Genomic DNA, 21,320 nt, shown 5'->3' on the forward strand with positions numbered 1-21,320 from the left:
ATATATGTTGCCACGAGTTAGCGGCGAATTTGGAGAGTGTCCATTTTGAGCACCCAGTCGGCGTCTCCGGTATCTTCCTCTTAAGTAAGCACATGTTTTTGTTTTCTTTTGCGTATTTAGATAGCGGTCTTCTGTACAGGGTCATTTTGAGATTCGTTTAATTGAAATGTTTCCGGTTTGCACGTTTTTAATCTGGTTTGTGTGTTCATGTTAGCAGTAATTTATGCTAGCTGTCTGTTAGCCGTAGCAGTGCTAACACACGTTAAACCGGTCATAAAGCAGTGTTTGTCTGATCGCGACAAAACCGATCAGTGTGGATCTTCAGACTTTTCTCACGGCTTTAATGCATCCTTGTATGTATAGTTTTTGTGGCTCATCTGATTCGGATTCAACCGGTCACTTGCTAGCCGGGCCTGTACTCTGCCCCGGGCGGTAACGGAGCAAAGCGCGGTCCACTTAAACCCGTTACATAGTGAGTCTCTGCGGGACATGAATGAAACCCTTTGACGCTAAATTAATGTATCACGTTTCACCAGGTGTCCAACAGTATGTACATGAAGGAAATGTATGTGATCAGACCAGATTGAACAGGTTTATGTTCATAAATGTTGACTAATAATTTGCAAAATGTCTGTGATAACGAGCATTGCTGTTGAAAATGTTACGAGTTGCTGATAAAACTGATTACGTTTTGTGTATTGCATCAAAATAAAGCAGCTTTTAACGATAGAATACGTGTGATTAATTTGCTAATATTGTACATAAATAATAAAGCGAAAAAGTCCCTGAAACAACAATGTAAATCTCATTGTGTGTAAGATGTTTATTTATTAAATTTAGTGTTAATGTGTTCTTTGTTTTGGTGATTTTGTTTACCGAAACCTAGCATTAACTTATGTCATTTCAGAGTAAGATATGTTCTACAGAGTGCTTCAGATCAATAATGTTTTTTTTGGTGATCTAATATTATATTGACTTTTTTCCATCAGTTTGGATTTAATGCTTCACACCACAAACTTCTTACTTGACAGCATAAATTCCAAATAAACCCTTAGATTTTGTGGGGGAAAAAAATCTATAATGAACGATATGTTTCTGAATGCACTGTCCTGTTTTAAACTGCCTTCTTTCAAAGTGAGTTCAAGTGTGAAAGATCTTCTGTGGAAGATTTTCCTTGATGTAATTAACTCGGGCGACTGAAGTCTCAAATTAGCTCAAGATGAATCACTTACATTGAAACTACATAAGATCACATGCACATGGACTAATAATAGGCAGAAAACTATGAACCAGTCATGGCCACATAAGCATCTCTGAGCATTTTCTGAATAATAATGGGGCTTCATAAATGCATATGAACATTATTGTAACTTACACTACAGGTCAATTTGAGACTTTACCTTTGTGTTGACAGTAATAGATTTCACTGCTCTTGGTGATTTTAAGTCATATTCCTTAACTGATCACCTTATCCTATCCTCAGTCTCTAACAGCCCACCGTCAGAATGGCAGACGCTGAGAATCTGCTCATGGAAACGTCGGAGCAGAACGGTAATGAGGGAGAGGAGGACCTGAACGGAGCCGAGCAGGAGCTGATGGCCGGTGACGAGGAGCACGACAACGGCACAGACGGAGGAAAGATCGATGCCAGCAAAGGAGAGGAGGATGCAGGGTGAGTGTCTTCACTTTTTTTTTTTTTTGTCATTCTGTGGTGCTGTGATGGCATTTTGTAGTTGTCACAACAAAAAAACTGTACATTTTTGCTATGTTTTTGTTTGTATGTTATTACAGCTAAAGCTGAGTGATATGCATAAGTAAACAAGCCTAAAAATACTGAAACATTATGTAAAACTTTTAGCTGAAGTAAACACGTGCCCTAAAGAAAAAAATATATTGGGATAATTTTATCACACTGCAATCATTATTGTTCTATCATTCTAAAAAAAACAGACTAATTAAACACACAGCACATTGTTTCCACCATCAAAAATGGATTTCCATAAAAAGAAACATCTATGTGATCACTTCTGTCCAGAGTGGTACAGAAAAGGCAACAGAAATTTTTCTTTTTTTTTTTTTTGATAGGGGAAATCTGTTTTTGTTCTTTTTTGTTTTTTCTCTTCCAATTAATTTTCCCAAAAGCAATTAATACAAACCCAAATAGGATATTTAAAGAAAACAAGCAGTTAACTTGTGTTAACTGAGGCTTTAAGACTAATGACTTGTCTCTTTTTATTCCAGCAAAATGTTTGTTGGTGGCCTCAGCTGGGACACGAGTAAAAAGGATCTGAAGGACTACTTCACCAAATTCGGCGAGGTGTCAGACTGCACCATCAAGATGGACTCCAACACCGGCCGGTCCAGAGGCTTCGGCTTCGTTCTGTTCAAAGACTCCTCCAGTGTGGATAAGGTCTGTAAGCAGTTTAGGCTGAGAACATGAGATTCTGCATGCAGGTCTTTGGTTGTGCTGCACCATATTCAGGCTTAAGGAAACCACACATTAACCACTGATTTCATGCTTCAAAAGACAGGTTTGCATATTAAGGTTCCTGGACAGAAGTCTAAAGTATTTTCTCCACGTGAGAGTATTGTATGTAAAATATTGTTATAGCTAAATTTAGTCGCTTCATGACATTCAATTGTAAACTATGTCCAGTTGTTCTCCTTTCATTAGTTTGATTAAAGTAATATCATACTTTTCTTTTAGATGTAATTGGAGTTAATCACATGCAGACGCTGAGATTTACTCCATTGGTATTAAAATTTCATATGGTTGTATAATTAATCAAATATTTGTTAACCAGTGAAATTGTTTAATTCAAAGTGCTGTAATTTAAAGGTCTCTTTGATATTTAACATTTAATCACACAGGGGTTGCTATGTGTTACAGCTCAAACTAGTGTTCAGAAAGCTTGACAACCAAATAAATGAACTCAAAATGCTGCATATTATCTACAGTAATCACAATATGACTTACACCAAATCATTCTGCTGTCAAATTATCTATTTTTTTGATATGTGGCTACATCTCAGCAATTTGTTCAATGTAATTAACATGTTGAAGTTCAGTACAGAGCTCTGAAAGAAAGTTGGAGGAAATATCCATAGTTTTTTGTTTCAACTTATTTAACGCACAAGCTTAGTATTTTTGGTGGATGTATCATACGGTTTTTACTTCTACCACTTTAACAGTAGAGGAAGTTACCACATCATGCATGATGTTAGTCAAGAGGGTGGGAATTATTTTTGCACAATATAACACAACACACATTTGACTGTAAATGACTTAACACTGAAACTATTAAACTGTCCAGGACATTTGGTCTCATCTGTGGCTCTTCGTGTTGATGGTAAACATATTCATGTGCAGGTGCTGGAGCAGAAGGAACACAAACTGGATGGGCGTCAGATCGACCCCAAGAGGGCAATGGCCATGAAGAAGGAGCCGGTTAAGAAAATTTTTGTCGGTGGTTTGAACCCAGAGGCCACTGAAGACACCATCAGGGAATATTTCGGGGCCTTTGGAGAGGTAAGTGTAATGTGCACACATCACCTCGCTCTGTGTCACAGGATCCTTGGGTATAATGAGAGATTCTTTTATATGGACTGTCTACTTTAGCCGATTAGCCAAGTCGTGTAAAATTGGGGTAGGATGATATAAACTCAGCTCCTTCCTACTCCATTTAAAGACTTACAATGAAAAAGTTGTACGTTGTGTGCCTATTTTTCTTTTTTTTTTTTTTTTTTTTGGTTAGCGTATTGCCTTTAATATCCTGGAGTGTTCTGTTTAAATTTATCATTTCTTTTTGCCTTTTGGTCACCTTTATTTTTTATTCCTACTTAAGTTTGAAATAAGTTTTCATTATAGGATATGGAGATACACTGTGTTTATTCATATCCTTTTGTAGATTGAAACCATTGAACTTCCTATGGATCCCAAAACGAAGAAAAGGCGGGGTTTCATCTTCATCACATACAAAGAAGAGGCCAGTGTTAAGAAGTGCCTGGAAAAGAAATACCACACCATCCAGGGCAGCAGGGTATAAACACACTGAGTTATTTGTGATCAGTGCATGAATTTCAGTGCAAGATTATAATAACTGGAGGAATCACGTTAAGTCCCAGAGGTTTTGTTTTTCAGTTGTGACATGTTTGTTCCTCCACAGTGTGAGCTGAAGATCGCCCAGCCAAAGGAGGTTTACCAGCAGCAACAGTTTGGAGGAGGACGTGGCGGAGGATACGGAGGAGGCCGAGGTGGAAGGGGCCGTGGGGGTGAGGGCTTTACACATTTATCAGTGATTTTGGTGTTTTATGGAGGTGAAGACGTGATGTAAAGGTCCAGTGTGTGAGACTTTGTGTGATTTATCGGCAGAAATGGGAGAAACTGATTAGTGATGTAATGATAAACACATTTGTTTGAGGCACAGCAGAGAAATTAGTTAACTTTTTTATTTTCAAAAATTGGACATGACGCAATCACAACCTGAGGAAATGAGTTAACCCTTTTTAGGGCACTTGTAGAAATACTCTGAAATTCATTATTTCAACCCAAGTGTTTTATTGGGGGACCTAATGAGGCTTTATTGATTTTATGAAATTTTCCAAAAATTTGTACTGTTATCTAGAAAATCAAGGTTAATGAAATTACCATATTTGGTTCCTTAACATAAATGGTAAAAAAAAACAACAAAAAACATCTAAGTGTATATATAAAAATCCAAGAAAAACACATGTAATGCCAAAGGACCGTGTATTTTAGAACACTATAACATTACTTGTAGAGCATTAGACCGACATGTGTGCTGGTCCAGACCCCTGTCCACATCCACATGATCCCTTTGAACATCATTCCTTACATTAGTACCATTACTTCATGGTACCGAACAAAGCTGGTACTCACTGTTCATGCAGAGGTGGACCTTACAGACCCTGGCGACCACAGTGGACCTCAGATTGTTGACTCACTGGAATGGTTGCTGTCACTGTCTTGTAAAATATGCGGAAATTACCAAAATTAGTCACTTGCCCAATAAAGGGTTAATCGAACTTTATTTCCAAACTGTCCCTCACTTTATGCTCACCTGTATAAATAGCACCTCTGACGCTGTTTCTGGTAGGCATTTCTTCCCAGACACTGTTTCTGTGATTACGTTGGAGTTTCATTCATCTCTAAAGCACGTCGGGAAGGCCAATAGTAAAACTAATAGACTGGTCATCAGTATTTGATGTGTATTGAATGAATTAAGTTTAACAAAGTTACATGTGAAATGAAAGTTTTGCTGTAGATGAGCTCAGGGAAGTGAATCTGATCATGGATGAAGACTGGATTCTGCATCTTGGAGTCCACCTGTGTCTGTGTCAATACATAGAATGTCTCATAACAGTAAACATGAAAGTCATGTGTTATTTTCTGTGCAAACAGTGGCACAAGTGTGCTGTAGAAAGTCAATGGATAAATGTTAAATTAAAAAAAACTTGTTAAAATCTAAAAACCCAAACCACTGGTATCAAAGTGGACATTTTGGGGTCTGCGCCTCTTTTATAACTTCTGGATCTTCTTGGTTTGGCTTTTTTCAACATCTCTGATACAGTGGCTCATATCTTTTTAAAAAAAATAGTTACAAACTCAGCATTTTTCAGATTTTGGCAGATGGTCTCTTGTTTTCTTGCGACATTCCCAGTGTATTCTATCTGATGTGCAGCTGGACAGTTTCTTTGTCAAAACTGTGGCTTATTTATATTTGGTTTAATCTAATACACAATTGGATTCAACCAAAATCTCACAGAACTTTAGGTAACTGTAATATTTTGGTTTAAATAATAATAATATAACACAACACATGAAAGCCCCTAATATCTTCAGCCTGTACTGAGCTGTTCACACACTAGTCTTTTTGATTTTGCAGTCATTATTTCGGAGTCTGGTGTTAAACAGAAGTTACTGATATTAAAGCTGTAACTGAACTCTGTATTTTGCATCTCAGGTCAGAGCCAGGGCTGGAACCAGGGCTATGGAAACTACTGGAACCAGGGATATGGTAACCAAGGCTACGGATACGGCGGGTACAGCGGCTATGGCAACTATGACTATTCTTCTGGTTACTATGGATACGGTCCCGGATATGACTATGGTATGTGCTGTTTCTTGAACGGTCATAAACTGTACATAATATAAAGATGATGCTTTTTATGGCTGCAGTTAACGATTATGTAATTATGGTGTAAATGCTGGTTGTTTTACAGATAATTGACACAGAAATAGGACGTTCTGTCCATAATCTGGAAAACAAACTGTAAATGCACAGATTTGAGTGACTCTTAACACGAGGCCCAAAAACCTTTAAACCAGAAACTTCATTAATATACTGCCATCAAATGTCAGATTCTTCAAAAGGTGCAGAATCAATGCAGTTAAATCCTGATTTCTCCTGGTCAGTAAATGCCCTTTTGGATCCAGGTTACTATTGGTCATAATCAGATTACCTGGAGCTGCAGTGGGGGTTAAATAAATCACATCTGAAGAAGGTGGATCTTATGATTCTTAAGATATACTATTCTCAGAGCATTTATGTGTTCATTTCCTGTTAAAAATAGCCCAGATGTTTTGTTTTTGTTGTATCTTTTCCATCTGACCTCTACTCTGTCCGCCAGACCAGGGCAACGCCAGCTACGGGAAAACCCCGAGACGAGGGGCACACCAGACCAGTTACAAGCCATACTGAGGATCACACGGTGGTGCAAGGTGCGTTTGTGGTTATTCACTGTTTTTAAGGTCAGCCCACACCAAGAACTGTGAGGAACAATAAAATGAACATCAACACTAGACTCATCCACCTTAGTTTGAGCACCATAACGAATACTTCTCACCTGTGGGAGATGGTCGGCCTCACTGAATGTGCTCTGCCAGAAGGTTGAATACTTAGGTCATGGAGTAGCAGGATTGTCGTCCTCCTCCTCGACCAAAATCGGGCAGCCCTTGTCTGATCAGTAATCAGATCACTCAAAATGATCCAACGTGACTTTGAATGATTTTTTTTTTTGTTTGTTTTGCTTTAATGTGCTCTGGTGGCTGTTATCTGTACTGATGATTATAAGCTAAAACAATGTCCCTCCCCATTCTGTATCCACCAGCTCATTCTGTACTTTGCATGTAAACCTAAATATTAAACATCTTGGTTTTGTTTTCGCCTGAATGTGACTGAATATAACGTCTGTTCCTCAGGACTCCAGTGAGAGCGACGGCTGACGACGCTGGGCCTGACTCGACCTTTTATGACAGAAGACCATTTGTACAGAAAACAACTCAAATGTAACTTTTCCATGTTTGTTTTTTCTTTTTTTTAAAAAAAAATCCTATCAGTTTTAGGTTTTACTTTCCCTTTGGTGTTGTTTTTTTTTTTTCTTCCCCTCCACATTTCCATCAGGAAGTGTAATTTTTACTGTACTTTTTGGTACCTGTTTTGATTCTAATGTATTGTAAGGGTTGTATTTTACATGTTTGCTGGCTTTACAGGTTGAAAATCTTGGCGCTGTAAAGGAGCTTTTTTGAAAAATAAAACAGTTTTCAGTAATGTTTTTTTGTTCTGATGCTTCCAAGCTCTTTGTAGAGATGGGTTTAGGATTAAATTTGGTTGTGGAATTTAATATCTATTGCCTTTTTTTTTTTTTTTGTTTATTTGTAGAATCAGTGCTCTGTAATGCAAACTGACGAGCTTATTCATGAAGGTTTGTGCTTTCCATACCCTGCCCCTCCCTCCTTTTTTTAGTAAATGACTAAATCCTGTGATCAAAAAGCGATTTAACCACCTTGGTTAGCATCACTCAACAGCCTGCGAACTCGGTTCCCTAAGGTGTCGAAGTCAACGGGAAATAAAGCTGTTTGGTCACCGCTCTAAACCTGATCCACATCTGTCTGTGGCCCTCCTGTTATAGAAGGTTTTAGTTTACTTGCAGAATTGGTTTGTCAAATGCCACTGGTTCAGTTTAAAGTTTGTCTGCTTAATTTTATTTGATGTCTCTTGAATAACTGACAATTTATTAGTAATAAACACTTCTTTGTTATCATTTGCATATTTGCAGTGCTTAATGTTACTGTTAGTATGGATTAAGATGGCAGCTTTACTCAACACTTGAATTTTATTCCATTTAACAAACACAACAAGCTGCTTGTGTGGCTGAACAATCAATCAAGTTATTCTTTTTTATATCACTACTGTGATCATCTGTAATTGGTTTTACAAATGGGAAAGTCAGGATTCTCTTTGCATTTCCTCATTTTCACAGTACATTTTCAGCCTTGACCCAGAACAAGGAATTCTAGAGCTTTGGAAAACAATTTGTAAATTCTCAATCAGCAATTAAAGTAAAGGTTAGTGTAGCCTTAGACTTTACGTAACATTTAAACATTACCAGTGAGTAGAACGTGAATTGGAATATGTTGTCATTAAAAAAATCATCTTCAGCTCAGCTCATTCAGATAAAACCAGGAAGCAGCATACACAGATGAAATAAAGCAGAAAAAGATGAATATGCCTGTAGAATAAATGAATGCATCCATCCAAAATAATTTCCGTCATGTTTCTTCATCAGTCATTAGAATCTAAAAGGTATGAATATAGAATTTTTTTCTGAAAATGAATCCGATATATATTTCGATATGAATCTAAACTGGGTCATGTGGGACACACAAGCCCGGATTAACCATATGGGCAACTGGGCAATTGCCCAGGGGCCCGCGATGTCTGAAGGGCCCTGGGTAGCTCGGGCATAACGAAAATATCTGGTTATCTTTTGCTTATAAATGAAACTGTCCGCTGTCCGGAGCCAATGCACTGCACAGAAACCCTGCTCCTGTCTGTGACCGTGAGCTGAGACCCTCTCCTCATTGGTCAGTCCAAAAAGCAAATCAGCTGTAACGCAAATCAACGTGCGTGCACTGAGCGGGATGTGAGACGTCAAGAACTATGCGACATACGTACGCGAATCAAAACGATGTTTACATTGCACTTACTTTAACTCTCTTGTTGAATTCTGAGGTGACAAGTGGATTTCTGTTTAACTCTTTCTTCGCCAATGACGAGATTTTCCGTCACTCCGTGTTTTCACTGTTATACTTTAGTTGAAGCTGTTGCGGATCATGTGAAATACTTTTCTTAGTCCAAAAACAGACAGTTAAGCCGTTTTTTCGGAAAAATGAAGGACCGGGTTTAACGTTCTCGCACTGGAGTCTCCGTATCCCATGGCAACGCATCCAGCGGCAGTCACAGAATGAGGAAGTGCAGACTGTGCAGGAACCGCACGCAGTTTCAAAAGCCTTAAAGATGATTATGGAGACAGAGTCTGACAATTCAGTATATGATGGAGCTACAGAAGAACCATTTAGAGACAGGAATGGAGAAACAGAAGGTGAGGGAGACGGACACGGAACACGGGAAACACGGATCGGCTCAGGTCCGACACGGAGATTGGGGGGGGGGGGGGGGGGGGGGGGGGGGTCACGGAGCGACACAGAAAAAATGACAGACAGGAGGAAGAGAGAAGAGACATTTCTAGGGGACATTCAAGGAGAAGACAGACAACCAGACGTGGGAGAAGATAAAGGACAGCTAGTGTTCATCTGTTAGAGTGAGTTCAGATTCAGACTGAGGACACAGATGTGGTTCAGCTCCATAATGTCAGTGGGGACACAGGTAAGACACTGTTTGATTTAGCTTCTGTATGAAATAAATAAATAAATAAATAAATAAATAAATAAATAAATAAATATATTCATGCAAAGATAAATAACTACATGTCCATATAATTATTTACAGATCAAACACAGCAGCTGGTCCAACAAGGATGTGGTACAGCCAAGCAAAGGCCAGAAATCTACAGTATAGTGAATTTGTTTCTTTTTTTCTTGAAAATGAGGAATATTGAAGTGTTCATATCAAAAAGCTAAACTAATATGTTGTTACTTATAACTGATGTATGCCAAAGTGTAAAGTTTAGAAGGAACCTGGTGCTTTAGAAGATGTTTGGTCTAAAGTTTGGTGTGGATTCCTCTAACATTTTGTGGAATGATGGGATATCTTAGAGCTGTTTGTTATTATTATTATTGTTGTTATAATTATTTTATTTTGTGATTTTGAATACAGTGTTACTGTTGGTAAAGAAGAGTCAAAAATGTAAATAGGAAATCAGTTTTATCTTGAAAATCAATGTCTTCGAAAAAATTCAATTTTCTCAGTTTTTGCTCTAAATTCATTTTTTTCCTGAAAATGACCAATATTCAAATATTCATATCTCACGAACGAATGAAGATAGAATAAAATCGTCTTTTGTGTTTAAAAGTTGACGTTCTGTTCTTTCTTTTGATGTATTCAGTGTTCACATACTCCTAACACAACATTTTCAGTCAGCCTCCAAAGATTAGTGAAAATGACCAAAAAGGCTGGCGCTGGCTACCAACTCACTGGAAAATGCTCTGGAGGGGAAAGAGTTAAAATTCATATCTGAGTCTATCAGATGATGTTTGTGTTTTGTCTGTGGGCTTTTTCTGATGATTCAATACATTTGTGTTGGCAAAAAGTGTTCTTAAATAAATACTGGATACTTTGGAAATGGTTTCTTATTTATTTTTTGTGAAAATGGAGGACACTTCCCTCTCTTTCTAATGTAGTGGATCAATTTTAGATTATACTGATGCTAATGTGTTTTGTTTTCATATCATCATATACAAGTGAGTGGCCTTGACAAGAGGCTATAGTGGTGCACTTGTAGTTCTACGAGCATTTACACATTTGTACATCAAAATGCATTTGATGATAGTTAGATATTGAAGTTTGGGGTATATTTACATATATTCCTGGAACTTATTCTGTATTTTGCCAGATTATAGGGATCCTGGGGTTGTGATGATGGGGCCCTTGAATATTGTTGCCCAGGGTACAATGAAGTGTTAATCTGGCCCTGGGGACACAGGATTAACACTTACTGTGTTTGTTATCACGTTCACCTCACACTCAAAAGAGCCAGCTGTGGATTCCTGTAGAGCTGTCACTAGCCAATAAGAAGAGTGAAAAAAATGACGTGTTCCTGCGGGTTATTCATAGCATTCTCCACTGAAACAGAGGTTCGAATCCCGGTTGAGGTAAATATGTATATGTTATTTTTACCTTTATATGAAAGGACTGTAATTGAAGAAAAACTTGACTTTTATTCTCTAAAATGAAACATGTTTTCTAATGTACACGTACACAATGTGTTACAGGTTTTAATGGAATGAGGTTGTAGGCTGTGCTTGTGAAAAAATAACAGAATGGGCTTTTCGGGTTTTCAGTAAAATCAACTTTTAATGAACAAATATTCATTCACAAACAACGAAAAATCCAGCTTCTGGAAAGCACAAATAATCAAACTATTTATTTTTTATTTATTTCAGTTATTTCAGTCATGGTTGTGCATTTCATGGGAGGAAACTACTCAACAGCGCCAAAATTCGCTGCGGCCAAATATATATTACATCCGTAGTGTTGAGGACTACCATAGAAAATGAATGGGAAAAGTTAAGAAAGTTAAGCTTAACTGTCCACAGAACGACCGCGGGGTATTTAAATGATGCCTTCGTTCCCATGGAAACAGTTTCCGTAGTGTAGTGGTTATCACGTTCGCCTCACACGCGAAAGGTCCCCGGTTCGAAACCGGGCGGAAACACTTTATTGTTTCTTTCTTACATTATAGACACTTTTAAATCATTGAATTTGCACAGCTGTGTCCTACAACTCTAATTTCCTTTTAATTTATTGCAAGAAAATCGGACTCTATATGTGTGGACCTGTTCACACGATTTAAGAAAGAGTAAGACAAGAAAAACATAGTGTACTTTCTTATTAATATGTAGAAAAGATCAGAACAAACAGTTGAACAGCGAACCACACAGTCTGAACACACCTGACCTGAACACAACTACACTGCATCTGCAGTGTTGAGGACTATCGTTAAGAATGAATAGGAAAAGTTCATAAGGATAAAAGTAGTACTGAAATGTGTTTACCATGAGTTTTGGGATACTGGAGACGTACAAACTAATGTCAATAGTACACAAGTCACCTCACACGACATTTGTTAGTCTTTAATTAAAACAGCTTATTGCCACTTCATCAAAAACACATTTAGAAAAACAAAACAAAACACAAATACAAATTAATTCTGTTTGTATTTCTTTTTATTCAATAGGCTCTTCTGAACGTGCAGGGTGGTTTCCATAGTGTTGTGTATGGAACGAATGGATTTGTATAAAAAAACACCTTACCTAACAGAATCAAGAGCCAAAGAACCGAAAACAGTTGACGACGCGTCACCATCTCCTCGGAGGATCAGCGTGATGGAACTTACTGCGGCTGCGCGTCATGGGAGGAAACCACTCAACAGCGCCAAATCCCGCAGCGGCCAAATATATATTACATCCGTAGTGTTAAGGACTACCATAGAGAATGAATGGGAGAAGTCAAGAAAGTAAAGCTGAACACTTCACGGCACGGGCATCTTACACGACATTGGTTAATCTTTAATTAAAACAACTTTTTGCCACTTCATTAAAAACGTTTTTAGAAAAAAACATATACAAACAACGTCTGTCTCTACTTACTTTTTACCCAATAGGTTTACTAAAGAGGGCATGTTGGTTTCCGTAGTGTAGTGGTTATCACGTTCGCCTAACACGCGAAAGGTCCCCGGTTCGAAACCGGGCGGAAACACGTTTTCGCTTTATTTCACGATATATAGAAGTGTATCTCAAAAAGAGGGGCGTGCGCGAAGGCCCGTCAGTTGGGGCATGGGATCATTCCTTGGTGTTTATTTTTTCCTCAGGTTCGAACATGTAGCAGGTGGAACTAATGTTTTAGCGTTGGAGCACCCTGGACTCATTTTAGGGACGTACAACAAACAAATCGGCTGCCATGGTGATCTGTCACTGGACTAGACAAAGAGTTTAGGTTTGGAGAGTGGACAAGGATTGGACTGGAAAAGAAAAATGTGCAATGTTTCTGTTTTTGCACAGTTTGTACAGATTGCACTTTGATGTTCTCAGATGTGCAACGTAAACGGGCTCACTGCAGCCACTGATATTTTTTAAAATGTTCATCTTTGTTACCAAAATGTGTTTGTTGTTCTAAAAAAAAAAGTACCTTATTGTCATAGTTGTAAGATAATTAAACATTTCCTATTTTTAATTTTGAAAAATAATGTCTCAGGGAGCAGTCTTGTTGAGTTCATTTGTATTGTTCAATCAAAAATCTACGTTATTTTTAATTTGCACAACAAATTATTCAAGGAAAAGCAAAAAAGTATTCTTACGATATTGATGTTTCTTTCAGGAAAACTAATAATTGCACCACGGGTACAATGTTGTTGGGGTTGAGGGGGCTTGGAGATTTTTCGTGCTCCAAAGGGGGGGCCCGACAGAAAAAGATTGAGAATCACTGATATATAGTAATATGTGGCACATGTTCATTACCAACAAATTAGATTATATAGTAAAAATTCCAACATTTTTGTATATTCTGCGCCTGCTAATGAAAATTCAATGAATAAAAAGTAGAATATTAATGAAAAAATGATTTGTTCCTTTCATTTTGATTTGATGACCTGAATACCGGAATGTCTTCAACGAAATAAGCAATGATGTTCACAAAAATAGACCAAAATCATTCACAAAACACACAAAAAAAGAAAAATACTCAAACGACAGTGAACATAGTAATCAGTAAGATTAAGCAACAAATGAAATAAGCAAAAAAAGAGCTAAATAAGTAATGAAATAGACAAAAATTATCCTTTCCTGATTTTTTTTTGAGGTAGATCAGTGCAGTCCAGTTCTCTCATCGATCATCCGTAAACATCCTGCAAAAGTGGCGCTTTACGTAGAGGTCACGTGACTGCGTGCAGCGAAACAAACATGGCGCCGCGAAAGTGAGGAAAAGTCTACTGTGAGTGTTGGAAAACTAGAAATGTTCAGTCTAACGTTGTATTTGGTGGCTGTTTACGGGACTAATAAACCCATATCTATTTCCAGTTTTGACCCAACGGTTCAGTAAACACACAGCTGTAATTATAAGGTATTTACACGCCTTTATGTCTCGTATCGTTTATGTGTGTCTCATGTCAACCGTTGTTCTTTGCTAACTTTTACTAATTTTAGAGGCTGTTTGGTTGGAGCTACCAGGAAAAATCTGATGAGTATTCATATGTAATCTTGTTGTAGTTGTTTCAGACTCATGAATGGGCTCTTTTCTCGTGAATGAGTTAGTGGGGGGTCCACGTATGTGTCATCGTATCCTGCTCTGCTGCTGGTCGGACAGATGAAAGGAAGAAGAGGAAGACCACACTCATCATCGTCATCATCAGGTAGGATGATCAGGCGTTTCACTTCCTGAGAGAAAGAGATGACATCCTTCTTTCCATTATGAGAAAATGTACCACATTTTGGTTTTGAAGGCAGTATATGAGTTCAAGCTGTTTAAATGCAGATACACATCCAAGTGTAACAGACATTCTAACGGAAAATCAGTAAATCTGCAAACAAATGTGCCAGATTTTGTTTGATGTTAATTACTTAATTAATGTAACGTAACTAACTACATGTTATTACTCTTTAGTAAAATTTCTAGTAATGTTTAAATATGGGTATTAAAGCTAAAAAATATAAAAAAAAATAAGTAGCCTAGAGAGTTTGTCTCCTTTCTGTACCTACCTGGCCCACTTTCATAGACTTAGAAGTAGTTGAATTTTTGATTTCATTTTGATGCCGTATATTGATATTCTACAACTATCTAAACCTCCAGATGCTCCAGCAGCTGAAGTCAGAATAAAGTTTGAAGGTAAAGTAAAAACAAAAACAAAAGGTAGAGTAAAGGTGGAACCTAAACTAACTAATACTGCTTTGTGATTGTGTGGAATGACTTTGGACTATGTTTTGGCAAACTTACAAAAATGAGATGGCATTAAAAAAAAACCCATTCATTTCTGTGTTGTAATCAGGTGAGTGTGAGTTATGTTAATTCTGTGTGAAAATAACTGGTGGATGGACATTTTGAAATGTTGACAGTTTGTGTTGGTTGAAGTTTCTCAGGGGCAGAACAGGATGGCTCTGAGGAAGCAGATGCAAAAGGATGTCAGTGATATCCCCTCTGTGAGTCAGATAGAAGAAGACGCGCAGGAAGACGACGCTCCTGATGACAAGGTAGGAAAATGTCCAAACACTGCAGTTAGTGCTGGTTTTTAGTCACTGTCAGACACTTTAGCAGCTGAAAGTTGTTAACTTTTACCAAAAAATTCTTCCCTATCCCCCACTAATTTGTACAAAAGTTGGGAAAAAATAGTTTGCCCTCAAGAGTTTGATGCAGCATGAACCACTCTATTGTTTTTCAGGATGAGCTGTCTCTATCGATGCTAACAACATCAACAGCAAGAGGGAAGCGGAGGAGAGAGAGAGCGAACAAATCGAAATCCAAAGGTATTAAAATAAGCCAAATGCTAAATCAGTTTTGTATTTAACTGTAACTGTTAATGCGCATGTTTCATTTCATGTCCTATAAATTAGGAGATGCTTCATTTTAATTACACAACTATTTAACCAAAACTCGAGTTAATATAAATGTGATTTCTTCCTTTCTTTATTTCTTACTTTAATTATAACAATGAAACATAAAATCCACTTTTTCCTATCCTGTTATAACTTCTAAAATTTTAAACAATGATATCATGAAAGTATCACCTCTTGTTTTAACAGAAGTATATTGGTGTGAAATGATTCAATCAGTGGTGTTTTGTTGATCTTATATCTTATATAAGGTGATCAACATGTCTGTCTGTCATATTTTTTTTTTCTTCAGTATTTTCTACAGCAATCATACTTCAGTTTATTAGTTATGAGCTGTAGTGTGTTGCTGAAGTTTTCTGTACATATTGTGGACTGATTCAAAATGTTGTTTTCTGAAACTCTTTGTCTCTTCTGCTGACAGTGGGCAAATTCAGTGAATCTAAGATATCATCAGTACTGTTTTTGGATGTTGTGGAATTTTTTTGCTGTCTTGTATGAATGTTCTACTTGTTTGATTTTAACTGAGTGACTGTGAATCACTTTTTGACTGATGCAAAGGTTAGATGCTCTATAAATAATTATAATTAACTGAATAACAGCCCTACTGTTAGACTGTAACCTTTGACCTCATTGTTTTTTTCTCAGAGATGACGGAGGAGGAGATGATGGACTTAGCCCTTCGTCTTAGTGAACGGGAGGCCAGTATGACTGCACTTAAACTAAGGGAAGAGGAGGAGGACATGATGAAAGCCATCCAGGAGAGTGTGAGTGCTGAAACTGTGCTTTCCTCTGGTAGGAACACTGTTGGTTTACTGTAAATTAGGGTGTTTTCACACAGCGTACTCGAGTCCGTACTGTACTTGGGTACGTTCACACCTTTCCCGCATTCACAAGTGCATACCGCAGCCCGTACCTGAGTATGAGTGGGTGTTCCAGGGCCTAAACAGTAGGTGGCGGTGTGGAAGGAATTCTGTTGTGATCCAACAAACGCGGAAGTCAGAAGAAGACAAGCCCTTACGTCATCAATCGAGAAACTGTTTTGTTCGTTTGTCTACAATGGTGGCAAGACAGGCACTACTTGTCTATCTGTTTGCCTGTTTGAGGCAAAGGAAAGAAGAGCGACCTTCGTTGTCCCTGATATATTACCAAGCGGTTTGGTCAATAAGGCAAGCCCATGCCACGCGGATCCGAGGCTTTTTCAGGAGACAACAGGAGTGCTGTCTATGGTCTTGTGGTCATAAGGTCACTTCTGTAGTCGGAATGGTGAATATGTCACTTCCGGTCTCGGGCATGGATCGCTTTCACATGGCAACGTACTGTGCTGGAGTCCGTGCAGTTCATACCCAGGACTACCTTCTCAACTGGACTTGGGTATGGTATTCGAGCATGGAATGTTTGCATTCATATTGATAATATTAAGTGGACTTTAGGGTCAAACGTACTCGGATACGGACTCGGGTACATAGTGTGAAAGCTCCCTTATAAACCAGAAAGAACCAGATATAGTTACTTGAAAAATCTCTCCAACTGAAAACCAATAGAGCATTTTTTATCTTTTCTCAGACTGTTTATCCCTCATTTCATTACAAAAAAACATGTATTTATAACATAATATTTATGACTGACTTTGTATGATTTCAGCTGGATTTTTTCTAGGCAGGTTTATTTATATAGCACACTTCATGTACAAGACAATTCAAAGTGCTTTACATAAAACATTAAAAGCTTTACAGCAGAAGCAATAAAAAGCATAGGCATGAGAAAAATAAACAAAACAAAACAAAATCAGATAAATAGATAAAACAGATAAGCAGATAAAACAGATAAAAACTTTCAGCTTAAAAGAATAAAAACTCTATTCAAATGCAGCTGAGAACAGGTGGGCCTTCAACCTGGATTTAAATGAACTGAGTGTTTCAGCTGATCTGAGGTTTTCTGGAAGTTTGTTCCAGACATGTGGAGCATAGAAGCTGAACGCAGCTTCTCCATGTCTGGTTCTGACTCTGGGAACTGACAACAGACCGTATCCAGATGACCTGAGGGGTCTGGTGGGTTCATACTGGGTCAGGAGGTCACTGATGTATTTTGGTCCTACACCATTCAGAGCTTTATAGACCAGCAACAGAACTGTAAAGTCTATCCTCTGACGGACAGGCAGCCAGTGGAAGGACCTCAGAGTTGGACTAATGTGGTCCGCTTTTCTGGTCTTCTTGAGGACTCTAGCAGGAGAGTTCTGAATGAGCTGCAGTTGTCTTATGGATTTTTTAGGTAGACCTGTAAAGACACTGTTGCAATAATCAAGCCAACTGAAGATGATGTAGTTGTACAGTTGAATAGAGACAATTCAGCATGAAAGTATAAGTAATTTCCTGTTATTATTGTCTGGTTTATTGAGTAAACACAGCTGCTCTTTGTGGACGTTTTCCCTCAGTATGTGTGTGTTTTTATTTTTATTTTATTTTATTCTATTTTATTTTTTTTGATTTTATGTGTTGTTTTCTTACTTGCTGTTTTTAATCACCTTTTACATGTTTCTTTTATAATGTTTTAAATGTGTTTCTTTTTGTTTCTTTTATTTCAATGTCCTGTGTGAAGCACCTTGAATTGCCTTGTTGCTGAAATGTGCTATACAAATAAACTTGCCTTGCCTTGCCTCAGATGGTCAGCCAGACTCAGCTGTACCCACCCTCCCAAAGTCAGAGCATTCTTGGTGATGCTGATGCCCCGATCTGTGTCTCCTCTCGACGGAAGCTCCTTTACCCAAATGGAAAGAAGCCGTTTGATGGTGATCAGGTGGCGTCAGAAACTGACTACACTCTAGGGGAAGAGAAGAGCAGAGGTGAGTTAATTCAACAGTTCAACAGCTGACGATCCACTGAAGCCCCACAGTATCTTCTGCACCATCAACAGCAAAAACGGAGGTTTTGTTTGGGAAATACCCAGACCAAATGCCAAGCTAAAAATAAATAAATGAAATCAGCATAGTTTTTTTTTTTTCGTCTTTAAGGACCAAAAGAAGGAGAAGATGAACCTAAAAACATGAATAAAATCCAGAAAAGGTTGGATGGAAGTCCTCTGATGGAGATGCCAGATTCCAACATCTGTTCTCAGGCTTCACCGAGCAGCGGCTCAGAATCTCTACGAGTGCCTTTGGACTCACCACAGGTTAGTTATAAACATTATGTTCTCTTTGATAAGAAAACACATTTATTTTTACATTGTTACATACTAAAGATTTAGTTTATGTAAAAACAGGAAGAAGTCTCTTACATCTGCATTTCTTCTCGACAAGTATGACTTTATTGAAATATTTCTTTTGTTTTTGTTTCAGAGCTCTGACTCCACACAGATCGAGGACTGTCAGCTTCGTAAATCACCCGTCTTCCCCATGGCAACCAGTAGAGCCCAGGTTTGCATATCCCCGCTGAGTCAGGACGTGCTGGAAAACTGTGCAGCATCAGGGTTTGTGTCGTGCTCTCAATACAGTTGCACTCAAAAGTCTCTTCCCGCTCGACCCCAGAGCCCGACATTTCCCAAAAGCCCTGCATGTGTCAATAATGTCCTTTTACCTGAGACCGCGCCTTCTCTAAAGCACGGCACCCTCTCAGGGACTGATCAGGGAGACGACGCAGAGACTCAGCTGAGTCCTCAGTATTGTAAAAGTCCAGTATTCGGCAGGAACGCTCAGAGTGAAGATCCACAAAGTGCCTTGAAAGCTGAAAGCAGAGGCTGTGAAAACTCTGGGTTCATCTCCTTATCTCAGGAGTGTTTGACCTCCACGTCCTGTCAGCCCAGGAGTCCTGTGTTCAATAAGGACATTACAGTCTGTAAAAGTCCAGACTTCTCGGAGACTGATCAGAGACAGGACACAGTGCAGAATCGAAGCTGCTCTAAAAGCCCGGTTTTTGGCAGGACCGGACAGAAACAAAACACTGCTTCTTTAACTGCAGAGCTCAGAGATCCAAACAGTGGAGGAAATCCAACTTCCTGTTCATCTCGAGGGTCTGAGCATCTGAGACAGGTGAGTCGAGACCACAAAAGGATCCACGAAAAATCCCAACTCATTCATCTCTAATGTCTTCATTTTGAAGTCAGTTTGTGACAGTTTGAGTTTGGGCTGTAATTTATTTATTTTGTGTTATTTTGTTATATTGATTTTTAAGGGGTGCCAGCCAGGTCTCTTTCTTGGCAGTTAAGATGTTAAGTCAGTCGTTTTAATTCAGTCTTTTGTATATGCTTCGGTTTTTGTTTTTGGCTATTTAGTTTATGTTTGCTTGTTTTACCTCAAACCCACACAAAGGATGCACAAAACACCATGAAAATAGATGACATAGTATTTGATCTGGATAAACTATGTACCCTGTGATTTTTACCATGTTTTTACTAATCTCATTTAATGGAATATATCTAATATGATTTTTAGGGGCTTTTTGTCGACCTCCATCAGCCTCCATGTTCATGTCAGATCTGCTGTTTCTGCTTTTTCTCTGTTCATTCTTCTTTTTTTTTTTGTAGGACATTGACCTTGACACCAGTGATGAAGACCGGTGTAACTACATTATGGTGTCACCAAGGCCAGGTACAGTCATTTCTGCTTATTTCATAAACAGGTCACTCACCCTGAGCTTGATCTGATCCCATGAGTTGATTCACTGTTGGTCATTTTTCACTGATTGCTCTGTTGTCAGATGATAATGAGGAAGAACTGACTGAAGCCTGGAACTCAATGGAGAGAGAACTAACCAGCGACATGACACTGCATTGGTCTGATGAGGACGCTGATGTTATTGTAAGGACACTTTTTTTATTATAATATCAGAATGTGTTTAAAGCTTTAGACATGATTTGGACATTCTGTTCTTTGTATGCCAAAACCCCCCACAAAAAACAAACGGATATTCTGACTACTTTCCTTACTAGGTTTTCATTGTGACATTTTGATATTCACTGTTTTGGTCTGTGATTAAAAATTACTGGAAGAAAACACACCTAATATTTAAGACTAAGGCAGTGGTTTCCAACCATTTGAGTTGAGATGAAATTTTTTATCAACACGGTTGAGAAATGTCTTTGGTTCCACACAAAGACAGAGTATATACATAAAAAGAAGAGATGTAGTTACACAGAAATCAAAATCAATAATGAAAAGCTGCAGACATTTGTTCTATTACAGGCCAGTTATCACAGTACAGGTATTTAATTTAATTTAATAATGTAGTTCAAACTAGCTCCTAAAACAGAAACAACTTTAACATACTGAGAAAACACTGATGATGTTATCTATTAATAATCATGACACATAGAATCATTGGCTATATAAATCATATCTAAGAAAAGATAAGACTTTATTGATCCCATTGTGGGGAAATTACACAGTTGACAGCAGCGAACACAAAAATAAAGTGTAGTGAAGACTGAAAATATACACTTCTGAAGCAAAAAATATATAGAGAAAAAAGAAAACTACTCTTTATGTACGTATTTATATAAGTTTATTTAAGTATTCTATACATATTTATAATATATTTGCACATGCACATGGTAAAGCAGTATGTTTTTACATTATTGAATAGCACTTAAATAAAGCCTCTGAATACTTCTTCTAGTATTTCTACAAAGACGGTTTGGAAAAATATTGTATTTCAGCTTCAGGACTTTTCCTTTTATCAGAACCCTTTAAAACCGGGGTCACCAGCCCTCGTCCTTGAGATCTGCTATCCTGCATGTTTTAGATGTT

At 38.1% G+C, this 21,320-nt stretch overlaps 2 protein-coding genes and 2 non-coding genes across 7 annotated transcripts in view; all 4 read left to right on the forward strand.

The window, feature by feature from the left end:
• Nucleotides 1-7,644, forward strand: LOC115433327 (heterogeneous nuclear ribonucleoprotein A/B-like). The gene is made up of 9 exons (XM_030154674.1): nucleotides 1-84; nucleotides 1,484-1,672; nucleotides 2,242-2,410; nucleotides 3,371-3,529; nucleotides 3,909-4,040; nucleotides 4,167-4,272; nucleotides 5,985-6,131; nucleotides 6,652-6,742; nucleotides 7,223-7,644. The coding sequence occupies exons 2-8, from the start codon at nucleotides 1,506-1,508 to the stop codon at nucleotides 6,720-6,722; spliced, it is 951 nt and encodes a 316-aa protein (XP_030010534.1). The 5' UTR covers nucleotides 1-84; nucleotides 1,484-1,505; the 3' UTR covers nucleotides 6,723-6,742; nucleotides 7,223-7,644.
• Nucleotides 7,645-11,624: 3,980 nt separating this feature from the next.
• trnav-cac (transfer RNA valine (anticodon CAC)) lies at nucleotides 11,625-11,697 on the forward strand. Its single transcript has one exon. It is a non-coding gene; the product is annotated as a tRNA-Val (tRNA).
• A 970-nt stretch (nucleotides 11,698-12,667) lies between these two features.
• Nucleotides 12,668-12,740, forward strand: trnav-aac (transfer RNA valine (anticodon AAC)). Its single transcript has one exon. It is a non-coding gene; the product is annotated as a tRNA-Val (tRNA).
• A 1,187-nt stretch (nucleotides 12,741-13,927) lies between these two features.
• The window catches only part of uimc1 (ubiquitin interaction motif containing 1), a 30,527-nt gene continuing 23,134 nt past the window's right edge, over nucleotides 13,928-21,320 (forward strand). For 3 of the 4 annotated variants that reach the window (XM_030154698.1, XM_030154699.1, XM_030154702.1), the window contains exons 1-12: nucleotides 13,928-13,970; nucleotides 14,057-14,099; nucleotides 14,246-14,388; nucleotides 14,826-14,861; nucleotides 15,105-15,223; nucleotides 15,412-15,496; nucleotides 16,229-16,347; nucleotides 18,242-18,422; nucleotides 18,591-18,748; nucleotides 18,915-19,604; nucleotides 20,099-20,162; nucleotides 20,272-20,372. In XM_030154698.1, coding sequence (XP_030010558.1) covers nucleotides 14,343-14,388; nucleotides 14,826-14,861; nucleotides 15,105-15,223; nucleotides 15,412-15,496; nucleotides 16,229-16,347; nucleotides 18,242-18,422; nucleotides 18,591-18,748; nucleotides 18,915-19,604; nucleotides 20,099-20,162; nucleotides 20,272-20,372 — 1,599 coding nt within the window. In that variant the 5' untranslated portion in view covers nucleotides 13,928-13,970; nucleotides 14,057-14,099; nucleotides 14,246-14,342. The remainder of the gene's footprint in view (nucleotides 13,971-14,056; nucleotides 14,100-14,245; nucleotides 14,389-14,825; nucleotides 14,862-15,104; nucleotides 15,224-15,411; nucleotides 15,497-16,228; nucleotides 16,348-18,241; nucleotides 18,423-18,590; nucleotides 18,749-18,914; nucleotides 19,605-20,098; nucleotides 20,163-20,271; nucleotides 20,373-21,320) is intronic. The other variant, XM_030154701.1, reaches the window with a different exon arrangement.

This window comes from Sphaeramia orbicularis, chromosome 14 (genome assembly GCF_902148855.1).
Source record: "Sphaeramia orbicularis chromosome 14, fSphaOr1.1, whole genome shotgun sequence".
Taxonomy (NCBI): Eukaryota; Metazoa; Chordata; class Actinopteri; order Kurtiformes; family Apogonidae; genus Sphaeramia; species Sphaeramia orbicularis.

Excerpts from the sequence above, each read along its gene's own strand:
- LOC115433327 (XM_030154674.1), top strand. The coding sequence starts at position 1,506 with ATGGCAGACGCTGAGAATCTGCTCATGGAAACGTCGGAGCAGAACGGT. Across the intron at positions 2,411-3,370 it reads ACTCCTCCAGTGTGGATAAG|GTGCTGGAGCAGAAGGAACA; the intron begins GTCTGTAAGCAG and ends ATTCATGTGCAG. Across the intron at positions 3,530-3,908 it reads ATTTCGGGGCCTTTGGAGAG|ATTGAAACCATTGAACTTCC; the intron begins GTAAGTGTAATG and ends ATCCTTTTGTAG.